The sequence below is a fragment of the Pezoporus flaviventris genome, unplaced genomic scaffold, assembly GCF_033815535.1.
Source record: "Pezoporus flaviventris isolate CSIRO_AGI_PZ_B2104156 unplaced genomic scaffold, CSIRO_AGI_Pfla_v1 ptg000143l, whole genome shotgun sequence".
Taxonomy (NCBI): domain Eukaryota; kingdom Metazoa; phylum Chordata; class Aves; order Psittaciformes; family Psittacidae; genus Pezoporus; species Pezoporus flaviventris.
The window spans coordinates 567899-582586 of record NW_026892691.1 but is presented as its reverse complement, the minus strand read 5'-3'; the positions used below and the strand labels follow the sequence as shown (position 1 = coordinate 582586).

Sequence of the window (14688 nt, the reverse complement as noted above, 5' to 3'; positions counted from 1 at the left end):
GACTAACAGGAACACCATTTGGATGAAAGTAAAAATGAGTAACTCCAACACATTTCCATTAAATTAGCAGCCAAGAATTTGATGACACACAGCTGGTTTGTCAATAACTTTATAATGAATCCTTTCAAAGCATTTTGCTCACAATTGGCTTCTGAACTTCCAAACACATCAGACACTAAATTAACATGAACGGCCACACAAAAAAGCATGTCAAAAAATATAGGAAATTATATCAAGAGGGGGAAAAAATATAATGAATTTCATGTACTTAAGGGGATTGGCTAACCCTCAATGAAGGTCTGTCAATCACCTAACTAATGTCAAGTCCTCATGGAACCAGGTAGTGCAACTGTAGCTGCTCTTGTGCCCAGTGCAAACACAGCACCATCAACAACAAAGTAAACAGAAAGATGTCCACAGGCTTATCTGCCTGGGTAAGAAAGGCTCAAGGCAGGAAGGGGGAAAAATAAAGGAAAAAAAGGGAAAAAAAAAAAAGAAAAAAAATAAAACTAATAAAGGGGAAGCAGGAGAGAAATTGTAACTAGGAGAACAAATGAGCTGTAACTTAATTTGGGGAGGGCAGGGGTTTGCCCAATGTAACTCAAGAGATTAAGGGCACAGTCAAGGAGACAAGCTTTCTGTCATACAGGCAAGACTGCTCCAGTCACCCCACTGACATGCTCAGTATCACTGTTTGCCCAAGAGCTTTTCTTAGGGACTGCGTTTTACTGGCTCTTTAAGGATGTTTGAGGTTTTTTAAACAAAAACTAAAACCTGAGAGAGTTGAGAAGAATTCCACCTTCACTAGCACAAGACAGACTGAAATGTGCCAACTACTCTGTAAGCACAAAGCAGCTGGAGAGGAACTGGCACGTAGTAAAAATGTGTCCAGCCACCCACTGCTAGAAGGTCTCCAAAACACACCTTGCATCCAGGAGATAAATTAGGGCTGGATTTTAGACGTGCCTTTCCCTGCGTCTTTTGCAGTCTACAGTTAAGAATTAGTATGTTTGTCTAAAAAGCATGAGGAGACAAAGAGGCCTATGACTGTCCCTGTCCTAAGGCCCAAGATGTATTTTCAGAATTCATTTACAAGATGATTCCCAGAAATCCCGCTACATCTCCCTTGGAGTTAATTCAATTAAAACTCCTTATGGTTTTGATATTTTAAACATCCCTGAAAGTTACCTGACATGGGTAAACGTCTAGGGAAGGAATGTCTGTGCTAAAAGGGTAAACTTTTATAGACTAGATGTGAATGGGCATGGGAAATGCAGAATGACTGTTAAAATACATGGAATAGGGGGATGATAAAAACCAGGTAAATGATGCTGAAGTAAAATTGAAAGGCAGAAGCACACCAAGCAAAAGCCAGTGATATTTGAATCTTGAAAACTGTAGAATCTATCTGCTTTCCATTTTCCCTTATTTCCAGTTCATAGATGGTGTATCATCCCTACCTGGATGTTTTGGAATAAAATGTGCTTCCATATTTATACATAAGCACATTTTTGCAGCAGGAAGAGGCAATAACATGCATCAGCCTGTCTGCAGAATGATTTTATATAAGTACACATATGGATTACACACACATTTTGATAGCAAATCCCAAAATAAAGGTTCTACATAGGTGGCAGAGGAAGCAAATAATGCCTTTAATTTCCTGGGATTTAAAGAATGTAAGTATTAATAAAAACATTTTATTATTACTGCAGCAAACTAATGCTAAGTGATACTAATGATTAAAAGTACAAAGTCAAAAAGTATAGCAACAAACACATGCTTGTCATCTGGTCTGCAAGGCATAGAATACCTACACATTATAGGAAAAATGACAGGCTTTCAAGACAGGACCCATTATATTATCTAATCTGAATCTACTTGCACAACAAATTATTTTTCCATTGTGCAGAACCCAATGATTTCAAAGTTACTATGGGTTTGGACCAATAGAACAGGTCTTTCTGAGAGAAACTTGCTAGCTTGTGGGAAGTGTACATCTTTATGTATTTACAATGTAGTAAAGACAAGATAGCTTGGTAAGTATATTTTCACTTAAATTATTAAAAAAAAATTACCTGTCTTTTTAATGCCTGACATTTCTTACTATGAAAATCTCTATTAATCTAAACAGCTCCTTTACTGCCTTCTGCAAGAAATACTTGAAACTCTGGGACTCTTTTTTTCCACATTATAAAACATGCATTTGTGCAGTGTAAGTTTTCATGACTTGTTATTCTTTATTCATTAAAATAGGCTTATTAATTCAGTTCTACTTTGAAAGATTGAGGCTTATGTTCCCTAAATCACTTCATGGCATAAGGGCATGATCTAAGAGGGAACAGGCAAATAATTGACTTATTCTAACCCAAGTTTTCAATTTAAATAAACTAGTCATTTCATTTACTGCAAGTTATTAATATTATCCATCATTGTAAAACACATCTTCTACAATTTTTGCATAAGCAGAATTTAAGACTCTCTCATTCCTATATGTCAGGAAAGAAAAAGCATTCACAAGCAAATAAATTTTTATTGAAAACAAAATTTCAGCATCTAAGCCACCACAACACTAGGGGAGGAAGCATGTTTAGTTTAGGTATTATGGAACTACTTCCTGTGTAAGAAACCTACTTTTGTGACACACATTTTTATCAGCAGACTTTATTTTCTTAGTGTTTTCATGTCTCTTCATTGTTTCCATTACTTTATGGATTGCCATGGTTTATTCTCATCTCAAATGTAAACCTTTTCCATTTTTATGTTCTTCAAAAAACATAATTCTTTATGCAAGTAATTTTAATTTTGAAGGACTGTCCCCCTGTATTTTGCTACATAGTCCAAACTTCTTTTTTCCTTGAAATTATTTTACATTGACACGTGTAAATTTTTGCATGTGTGTTTTTTGGGTTTTGGTATTTTTTGCATGAAGTTATGGTCTGAAGTTTGTTTTACTTTGCTGTTCCATATATATATATGTTTCATATACAGATATATGTTTCATATACAAAATTGTTTCATATACAGATATAAATTAACAAAAGGAGGGACTCTGACACTTTCTTATTATGGCTATTCTTAATAAACAAATTTGTTATGGCTCTTATTTATGAAAAAATCATAACCAGCAATTAATAGGTGTTAACTCCACTTTAAACTTAGGTCTTGGAATGCTTCATCATATGGTCTACTTGTAGCATCAATGAAACTAAAAAGATTTTCACCCTGATATAGGTTACTAGATCAAGCTCATAGTGATTGTAATGGGTATACTAAGCCAACTTAATAAAACTTTTGATCCCAATTCAACTGGGGCATGTTGGGTTATTAATAAATGGTATATTTCAAATCCAGGTTGAAAGGGGTCTGGAGCAACCTGGTCTAGTGGAAGGTGTCCCTGCCGATGGCAGGGGGCTGGAACTGGGTGAGCTTTAAGGTCCCTTCCAAACCAGTCTGTGATTCTATGATTTCTGGTTGTTTCACACTGTATAGACAACATACAATGTAGGAGGAACTAACTCTGTGGCATCAAATGAGGTGCCAAATGTCAACAAAATCAAAAGCCAGCTACACACCTCAAATGTATTTTCTTAAAAGTGTCCAAGGGATTCCAAAGAAAGGCTAATAAATCTACTTATGTACACAGAAAAAACACAGAGAATGAAGAGTAAAAACTTACTGTGATCCAGTGAAGAGTTCCAAACTGAGGATGAAACCAAGCAAAAGCAAAATACAACTGACTTTTAAAACCCAGGAATATTGACTTGCTCCCACTAAAATTCGTGTTAAGTTTCCATTGATATCAATTTAGTAGGAATGAACTCTAATCCTGCAGTTTAATGTCTAATCTATATTACTGGTATTTTTTGGCACAATTCAACTTGGAATGCAGTAGCGCAATATGAAAAGGGTGTTATGTTTGCAAACTTGGAATGAAATCTGACTTGGACTACACTGCACAATAAAGAAGCCAGAAAAAGGGAATCTGACACTCACCCTTCTGGCAGAAAAAAAAAAAATTAAGTTTCTTAAAACTAGAAGAAGATTAAAAATACTTTCATATTGTTATTTAAAATTACAATCAAATTGAAGAAAATATAAGTCTTGAACTATGCCAGATTACCAGGATTTTAGGTTCATGATCATTACCTTCTTCAAAGTCATTTGAAGTTTGTACCTAAAAATACCGCAGAACTTAAAAAATCTCACTGCTATGAAAGCAAAAAGCTATTAATCCTTCATACTAGCATGGTAAATCACAAACTCTCTGTAACAAATCCTGTATTTCTTCTGTCTGAGCTATTACCAAATTAATTGGGAGTTCTCAATCCCCATTCAGCACAATAGTTAAACACCTTCTCAACTTAATACACATGATAAGGATACCTACATCCTTATTTAAATTTGACTTCATTGTAAGTTAAGCATAAGTTTACTACAGAAGCAGCACTCTGGTGTTTTGCTGAACTAGGAATTTGATTTTTATCAATGGAAAATATTCCCTCTGACTTCTTTTGTTCTCACAAGTGCTAAATCCTCAGTTTTATCAGGTCACATTTTGCCTTTAGCAAAATAGGGGCAACAGTTCTTTGAGAGCAAGTGCTATTGTTTTTTCAAGTCATTAGTCAAGGACAGTACATGTGGAAAGGAAACTGGAAAGCATAGCATGAACCAGGGTCTTAACCTATTATTACAGGAATAATATGATTAGCATATTTTCATTATTATAACCATGAGCATATATAGAGAAAATAAAGAGGTTTGAAGTTGTTTGGATAATATATTTGGGCTAAATTCAGCCGGATACTAATGCTAGCAAATATTTATATTAATTGTTAACTTTGTTCTATGGGAGTTTATATACTACATCTGAAACCTGAAATACAACCCTGGGTTTGGAGATGCCTGTTAATCAAATGAAGTACTACAATACTAATGTTTTCTCACCCTACTTTAGCAATATGTCTTCATCGTGACTTGGCAATTCAATGATCATGAAGTCTTTGATCTGTTTCCTGACCTGTCAAATAGTATTAGTCAAAACCAAGTGGGAAAAAGGCTGCTTTAAGGCAGTGGATATTCTTTCAAGGCAAACTGAGAGGAAGTCATCATCTCCATTTGTGAAGAGTTTTGGTTGCCATCGATCAAAGACAGAGCAAATTCAATGACCTAAAGTTAGAAGGATCTATTACATGTTAGTAATTCCTTGGAGCAGTTAACCCACTGTAGCGTATTTAATATATGACGGCATCATAAAAATGAGTCAGTCTTTGTTAATATGAAAATATTTTGTCCTGTCGATCAATGCCATCATTTGCCAAGTGGAAGGTAGCAGATACTAGCAATTCACTACAAAAAAAAAACAACCAAACAAAAAAACCCAGAACCAACCAACCAACCAACCAAAAAAACCTTTACCCTAATAAAGAGGATCTTCTCTCCAACTCTGTATCTTCCTTGTGAAAGACGCTCCACACAGAACTTCGTAGGGCATTTACAAGGTGGATCTTCAGAAATGTGTTTAACCTAAAACACACAGATGTTACTAATAGAAACTGTTTAAAGCAGCACATGTAGCAAAACATTCAAACATGACATTTGCCATAACATGATATCGCTATGTCTGCATTAGTATTTTCTTAGTTTTTCTTAATATTTCTGTAATCCCAGACCATGGTGCTTCCAGTATCAATAATATTTTTCCAGCTGTGAGGAGGTGAAACAGAGACAACTGTTATATAGTTCAACATAAAATTTGCACAATTTAAGTCAAGTTTGCTAATTTGAGTTCAGCATCAAGGTTTTGTAGGTTAGCTCTAATTATTTTATGGTCAAGTGGCTCAGCTGTCTAAGTGCCAGTATAGCTGACAAGCAAAATTAAAATGTCATAACAGTATGTTTCCCCTTATAAATAAATACAGAAGCATATGGCTTATCAAAAAAAGGTCCTGCCAGATACATCCACTTGCACTTTCAAATAGTGCGTTAACACCTTAAAAACAAAGATATATGGAGAAAACAATGACAACTACAAATCCACGCCAAGATGCTCCCCAGCACTGCTAGCTACCCTTTGATGACTCTACCTTAGGACATTAGTGCTACCAAGGGTAATTTAAAGGCGCCTCAAGACTACTCTACTCCATCATTGCCAACAACATGGGCTGCTTTTTCAGCTTGACCAAAGGCACTGATGTTTAGTAAAAGCATATTTTGTACTCTTCAGTGATCCTGAAAGCAGCAGAGGCATGAACGCCAAAAGAACAGATCTGGCTGAGAAAATCCAATTTAACATTAAATTGCAGAACTGCATAGGAGCAGTAATAACAAGTGCAGCATTTTCATATACTGCAGTTCTCTTGGATGAATGCTGACCTGGCACAGGTCCCCCAGAGAAGCTGTAGCTTCCCCATTCCTTACAACATATTTTTCAACATTTATCACCTCTGGAAACACTCTTAAAATTTGAAGCTGAAAATGGATAGTGTGAACTATGCCTTGATAGCTGGGTCGACCAGGGGTCATCTAAGCAAGTAAAAACCCAGAGCAACCAGATCTAAGAGGTTCCAAGTTGTTTTGAACTGTGTAAGCAAAATAGAGCCATCTTGGGCCTGTGGAGAATAAAAGCAAACAGATTTATACTGGTGTAAAACAGAGCATATGAGACCTTTACTGCTGATTCTGCTATTGAGGCTTCCAATACCTGACTATCTCAAAGAACACAGAATTTAGAGTGGAATTTAGAAATCAAATAAGGAAGCAGAGGGCAGAACCATATCCTATTCTATTTTGCGTCTGGACTACATGAGCACTGCTGCTATTTTATGGTGTGAATGTCTGGGGCAGTGCAGGTCGGGAATCTAGCTGGATGAATTCCATTCTGTTTCTATCCCTACTGCTTTCTAAATTAAATGAGGTGGTTGGAGACAACCTTCATATTCTGTTCTGTTCCTAAAAGGAGCGTGGTAACTGTATCTACACATAGCTGCTCTTTCTCAATTCTGCTGCAACATGAGTGCTTCTGCAAAGTTAAGGAAGAAATACACAATATAAAAATCTGAAAATAATATTTCAATAAAATGAACCAACATGATATTCCATCTGCTTTTTGTAGCAACAAAGTGGCACATGGATTTTTCAAGAAATGCTTTGTAACTCCCAGGCGGCCCATGTAATATAGTGGTTACTATAGTAACTGCTTCTTTTGACAGAATATATTTGTACTTTTCAAATTTAACCTCTTCCTGGTCTCAAAGAGTGTCCTTTTCATCTGATTCCAGCTGTTTCAAAGGAACTCCTCTAGGATTTGCAACAGAGAAATGAAAACTGCATAGTGCAAAGAGCTTAATGAAATTCCAAGTAAGGTAGTTTCTTTCTAACAATGAGGGGAAAAAAAAAAGCTTCTTGTTTTGCCACCCGAGGAACATACAGGACAGCAGCATCAACATTTGCCTGAGATAACTTAGAACTGTTGGTTAACAATCTGTACGAGTCAGTGTAGACCAAATCTAGTCCTGATTCAGTCCTTTCTCAGACAAAACACCAAGTGGGAGTTGAATAAGAAGTGAACAGAAAAGAGATTAATAAGAAGGGAGCTTGACCTTCAGCACAAAGCAAGGCTAAATTTGAGCTGCTGTGTGCTTCAGAAGTAAGTGCATACCAGAATGGGTCAGAGAGGAGGAAACTTCCTCCCACAACTTACAGCATCATCCAACAGTTTCCCTGTGCTCTTTTTCCCTGGAGACTTTGTTGGTGACGGTGAAGGAGATGGAAGCGGGGCTGAAAGTGTTTCCTCTTGTTCAATCTCTTTTTCCAGCTTTATTAATCCAGGAGGCTCCACCCCAAACCTTTTGGAAACATGCAAACATATTAGTAGTCCTTAGGAAGTATTACATGTTTTAAAACAAAATGGTGGAAAAAATTTATACCTTCTGCATTGCACTACTGTGCAGTGATAAAACCCTATGTCTGTTACTAAACATGTATTAAATATATCAAACATTAATGCCATCATTCCAAATGAATACAAAAACTAAATTTATATGGAAGCTCTCAGTTGATCAAATTTACAGGAAATACAGGGTTTTTACAACTTCTCTGTCTGGCAACACATATGTTGGTGAATGAGCAATATCAGGCTTCAAAAACTGCTATCCCATGTAGAACATTAGATTTCAATAAATTAATTACAGTTGCCCATTTTTTTCCCTTCCTTGACAATCAACATCCTTTCAACTTACTTGACAACTTCTATTTCGTGTTAGTATTTTTCCAAGAAATCCAGAGGTAAAGGAATTAAAGGTTATCCTGGCCTCAGCTCTTGCATTGAATGCACAGATAAATGAGTCATGGCAAATATTTTTCAGAAGGGGCTAATACTTTTTCTAACCCCTCTGACAGCCAGTCTTCAGCTCTCTGCTGACAGTGAAAAACACTTGTAACTCCAAGCAAAACAAAAATACATGCAACTTTGGCATGGGGAATCTCAAGCACAGCATTTGAGAGCAAAACTCTTGAAAGCAATGCCTGCTTTTGAAAGCTTTATTGGAAGTGAATAAGTCTGTATCTCACAGCAAGGAGTAGAGCTTGGCCAGATGTCAGGAATCTAAAAGGCCATCCCATTTTTCTTATCGCTGATAATTCTCCTCTGTTGTTTTTTTATCTGCCTGTACTGAACAAACCCCAGAAAAGGACTTCAGCTTGGAAAAGTTATCATGCCAGGTAGGCTTCTAATAGCAAGCTACTTTCAAAAATTAAACCGTATTTTCTTTTGTACTAGAAAAGCCCCTCGCACAGATGCAGAAAAATGCTGACTTACCTAGGTAAAGATCTGGACACTAAAATACTGAGCATTAACATATATTATGAAAATCTAAGCTAAATACCATAAAAATGTTTAAAATGTACAGGGAAAGAGCATAAGCACATATGCTACCTTTTGTGTTTTTCTGGTAACTTTTAATTTACTCACACTACTGCCTAGTAAATAAATAGAAAGAAACCCAAGAACCAAATCTGTGCTATTATTGGCTTCTAACTGGTGCAGTCTGCCTAATGAAAAGTCAGCCAACATTGAAGCAAACACTTACACACAATCCATTTACTTCCTGTCTGTCTGCAGATGCTGACAGGCTGTAAATCATTAAATTCCCACTGGGCTCAGATCCTACACCTGCATGCAGCCTTACTCATCAAATAAAATTCCTCCACTCTAAGCAATGCTGTTGCTTTTCATAATCTCCAACTTTTGTCTTTGTGGCAGGCTTTTCAAATTCCTTTTACTTCCAGCATTATGAATTCCTCCAGTGATGAGTTGAAAAATAAAACCAATGAACAAACAAACATAAAATATGTGGAAAACAAAAGTGTCTATCAACCTGAAGCAAAGTTGCTGGAAAGCTGAAATGGTAAAAAAACACATCTTTGTCTGGAAGACATAAAAGTGAAAATTCTGTTCTGGAATGTATGCTGAGAATTTCCTTTCCTGCTTTTTTCTAGCTTGCCTTCTCATAAGTACAAATGAAGCAGCACTGGACTGTAATATGATCTCCAACAGACTTCTCAGAGCACCACTTCCCATTTTTAACAAGGAAAAAGTGAATACAATAGCAGAAAGACCTTGAAAGTGCTCAACAGTAATTTCTAAAGACCTGTGGGAGTTGTTTAAACCCCCCCCCACACACACACCCCCCTGAGTTTAGTATTTGCCCAAGAATATAATTCTTTCTGCAAAAAAAATTAAGCTCTTTTCCATTGTACAATCTGTGACTTTATAATCTGTGACTTCAAAACACTATGAGAACGTTGGACCTGTGCAACCCACTGCAATAGCCCCAAGTATTGTCACTGCTCAGTTTCATCTTACAGGATGCTTCCCCCTTGTATAAATGCTCTCGCTCTACCCACCTGATAACTGCTGGTGCACACAATGGCTCGTTTTAGCTATTGAGATTTCACGGATAACCTCAGTATTTTGTTTTCAGAAACAACTGAAATTCAGGGTAGTTTATCAGGTGATTCTATTTTTATCGGTACCTGCACTTAGAACTCCCACATTTGAGTCAAGTGGTCACATCAGTTTTCCCCTCACTGTCCATTCATGCAGACTGTCTCTCTCTAATTTGGCTACAAGTACAGTATGAGAGAACATGCTAAAAGCACTGCTGCAACCTAGCTGAATTATCAGCCGTCTCCCCTCATCCACAGAGTATCTGTTGAATGGGTTCAAGTTTAGCAGAACAGAGCTCGGTTCTCTCCCCTCCTCAAGCAATCCCTACTCCTGCTCACTTGTGCCTCAATCCCATTACATTCAATAAGAAAGCCTAGGCTGATTTATGTGAGATATAAGCTCTCAAGAATAAAAGTAATCCAGCTGGGCAAAGCGTGCTATGACCTAGCTCCTTGTGAGAGGCCACTTTGTTTTAGAAGCAAAGCAGTATGTTCAAAGAAGAGAAAAGTATGAACTTATTCAGCATCTCATACTCTTTTCATTCTTAAAAAACATACTGAGGCATCTTTTCAGGGATGTCTGAAGCTCCTGTTCTGGAAAGCAGACCCCCTAAGACTGTCAAGAGACCCAGTTTGCTTTACAAAACAAGTGTACATCTGACCTCTGTCCTTTTTAAGGCAGCGCAACAATTCAGCTCAACCTCCTCTTTTCTATGCTTAGTGGAGGCAACTACCTATTCTTTTCCATATAGCTCCTGTTTACCACACCTCAGGCAAGACTGGCATCACATATTTAATTTTCAGTTATTTTAACTTGATGTTCCCCTTCAACAGTTTTTGGGCACCTTAGAAACCTACAATATTATAAATAGGGTTTGTTTGTTTTCAGAGATATTAGACCAGGCAAAAGTAGACAGACATTTGTCATTTGACCCCCAAGCTATAAACAAAAATAAAATACCGTACCATAAATAAATAAAATACAATAATGACATATGGGAATATATATGGATTATAAGTAAACAGCAAAATAAAAATATTTTAAAGGCAAATTAATAATAATGAAAACATTCTTAATTCATTGGCTCAGGTTTCATTTTCATGCTAGGAGCAGAGAACATCTGAGATATGGAAGCTTAAGAGAAAAAGACAACTAGGAAGGGTAAAATACTACCTTAATTCCCTTGCAGATCTGTTGAGAAATCAAATTTCAGTACAAAGTGAGACTAATCTAACTCAACCAACTTCAGCAGAATTCAATCCCACCTAACCAAGGAAGCTGGATGCTACCAAGTAATCAGCCTGGGGCAGAGCAGGCATTCCTGACAGATGTGACAAGAGCACAGGGTCTTTGGATGCTGGGAGGTCTATCTCCAAGCTGGGGATCTTGAAAGCAGTTTGTTTGCTTAGATATATTAAAAATCATGAAAACCAATTTCAACAAGCACCTGCAGATCAGAATTCTTTATTATTCATGGAAAGTTAAATTGATTTTTTTTTTTTTTTGCCATGTTGGACTGAATCCAAGTTTTAGAGATAAGAAAATTCCTGCTACCTGTAAATCAACTTTTTTTTCTGGCCAGTGCTATTCCTTTGCAAGCTTCCACTGACAGCAAGGGCTTTTCTCAAACTTGACCAAGAGACAAATTTCTAGTTGAGCAGCTTACCAAGCAAAACTATGAAGACCCGTAACGCAATTATAACATGACAATACAAGTTCTTATGCTAGCGATAAGCAAGGGCCTCCTTTGCATTGATTGCAACCACAAGGAATTCATAAATTAATGGAAGTATCTGAATAGCAAGGCACCCTCACTTGATACACATGGGTGAAGGCACCTGCAATTTATACACAAGACTGGGCAGCAGCACTGCTGTTTACATATTTTGTAGCAAATCTTATGCACTCAGTGGTTAAATCTTCATCTGCAAGAAGAGGAAAATCACATTCTAATTCCTGGCATTTTGATTGTCTTGACATCAAAGATGCTACAGTGCACTGAATGTCCAGCCTGAGTAGAATCATCTGACAGAAAGAGAGCACAGACTATTAATTCAATTCTCATATTGCTTCTGTGGGTGAAAGCCAGAGCTAAGTTTATTTCAGTAAATCAGATAAAAGTCAGTGCTGTTGAGCTCAGATTTAGGCTGCATAAGTATCAATTTATTACCAGTAATGTTAATGAAAGCTCAATTGTTTTTGAGAGATCTCACTCTTAGAAGGAAAAATTGCTCCAAGAATTATTTAGAGAAAATAACTCTCAACTCTCTTCCCTCTCAATATAAGGATAACCAACAAATACGAGATTTCATATTTGTTAACGACTACCCGCAACATATTTTTATGACATCAAGACATGCATTCACCTTGAACCTGATGAGCATAAAAGCTTGAGATGAGAGATTTAACAAATCAGCACAATAGCCGCTGCTGTCAAAAATGTAAATCTCTCTTCATTCTGTAAATATTTTCACCTACCTTGCTGCAATCCTCCCAAGTTCCAGCAAACAAAGGCACACTTCTCTTGGCTGCTTGTGGAGAACTGGAAGAGTAAAGTGAAGATGGAAAACATTAAAATAAAAGCTATTTTAAAGATCTTTGTGATGAAAGAACCTGATCATCAACATCTGTAACTCTTGACTCAGATAAAACTTGGGTTTCCTAGGCTTGCAGTGGAATTTTACAGGAATTAAAAAGGATGGGATTGCGGAGTGGTCCTTCAAGTGCAGATGATTTAGGGAGTTCCTATTTAGTTATCCTTCATTTACTTTGAAAATAACATTTTAAATCTAAACCATGAGTAATTATTTAGGCTATTTGGTAACCTGCAAGAAGTTCATAACCATTTAAAAATAATCAAGAGCTCTGGCAGGAGCCAGGAGAATGCCAAAATTAATTAATAACACTAAAGTGATACTTCTCTTTCTACAAGCTAAGGTAATTGTTATCCTTTAGATAAATATTTTTCTTGGCCTATTTAAAATCGCCAAAATAACAAAATTGCAATAGCAAAGATACATCTCCCTCAATTTGGTCCTGAATTGGTTATGCATACACTCTTAAAGTAAATATGAAACTACAATATTTCATGAATTCAGATCATCATAGACAAGAATCCAACCAAACAAAAACCTTTTCCTCTGTATATGCATATACATCCATATATGCAAGTTTTCATGCCTGGATTCTACACAAGACCTAGAGTTTTTCGGCTTCAGAAGCAGCTGTAACACAACATGAACTTCTCATTAAGAAGTAACACCATAATTCAAAAGAATTCTTTTTTTATAATTATTATTATTATTTTCTCCCACAATTCCGATAATATTCTGCAGAGAAATCCAGCAAAACACATAAGCAAAATCCAAAAATCAACCAATGAGGAAAAGTCTATGGCTGGCTGCATAATCAACTCCCCAGTAGAGGAAAGGAAAAGAGAAGAAAAAAGGAAAGAGTCATTGTGATCTTCTCTCCGGAAATACCTACTGCAGCAAATACCTCACATTGTGGATAAAATTCAGGTTTTATAAATTTCCACAATTATCAAAACATTTGTACTTTAGATTGAACTGACACACAAAAAAAATGTGTATTTGTATAATATAAAAGAAACAGCAACAAAATTGATATGCCTTTAATGAGTTAAGGTTAACTTATACGTATAAATATTTTGGTTATCTAAGGCTCATCTAAATCAAATGCATAAAGGAAAAAAAATACCATACCTGAAAAAGATATTGCAATGTCTAGTTAAAGCTCTCAAAGTCATTACTTCATCCTATGCTGTATGAGATCTAGAATGGGAATCCAGACTTATGCATCTCTAAATAACTAACACCCTGGGGCACATCTTCAGCTTCTACAACTTCAACTTCAAGCTCAACTGACTTGAATAAATGCATAGCAAGTTGTTAGCTGAATGCTCATCCCACTACCTTTTACTAGAGAGATGTGTGCATTTTTCCTCTCTTATCTCATCCAACTGTATTTCCAGAAGTGAAACTGCAGAGCATGAAAACTAAAATGGCACTGCACTAGGAAAATATTTTTATCCTTCAAGTATCTGTTATTACAAATATAAAAGATGCAGACTTAGACATTCAATTATGCTCAATATTCTTCCTTGCCATATCAATAATTTTATGAAGTATTTACCTTTACTATTAATGAATATTTTTCAAGTGTCACATACATTCATGGCCCTAGAAATGTATCCTTCTGCTTTAGTTTGAAACCAGTTGGGACTGCCCCTAAATAAACCTTAAGAAATAAGGTATCTCTCCAAATATAAATAGAATAAACTAGTTTTGGAATAGTCAAGAGGAGTCCAATATTTCTGAATTACATTTCACACATATGCACATCTGAGGAGAAAAAGAGGCTCACGTAATACCTTATGGGAAAAAAAAGCTACAAATAGAACTGGAAGAAGATTTGATTAAGAAAGGTAAAGTGGTTTTCTTTCAATACTTAAAGCTCTTCTACCCAAAGAAAATTCCAAGTCTTCTAGCAAATCTGACTTGACATAACTGAGACACATTTCATGCATTTCGCATAGCACAATGTGACATGGTAAAGTTGTGAGAGGATGAAGAGCTGTGGGGGCAACAACAAACCACAACAAACATCTGGTCATCCAATGAGCAGATGATGACACAGCACTTCCAACAAAAAAAATTAGCATTCCTGAGGACTATAGCAGCTTATGTATTCTGGAATTTCAGAGACAAACAAACGTC

The 14688-nt window shown here is 36.4% G+C and overlaps 1 protein-coding gene across 4 annotated transcripts in view; it reads right to left on the bottom strand.

Annotated features, from left to right (window-relative positions):
- The window catches only part of GAS2 (growth arrest specific 2), a 90156-nt gene that overhangs the window by 32455 nt on the left and 43013 nt on the right, over nt 1–14688 (bottom strand). For all 4 annotated transcript variants that reach the window (XM_061479173.1, XM_061479171.1, XM_061479172.1 and 1 more), the window contains exons 5-7: nt 12428–12491; nt 7703–7847; nt 5419–5526 (exon numbers count right to left, since the gene is read on the bottom strand). In XM_061479173.1, the coding sequence (XP_061335157.1) occupies nt 5419–5526; nt 7703–7847; nt 12428–12491 (317 nt within the window). The remainder of the gene's footprint in view (nt 1–5418; nt 5527–7702; nt 7848–12427; nt 12492–14688) is intronic.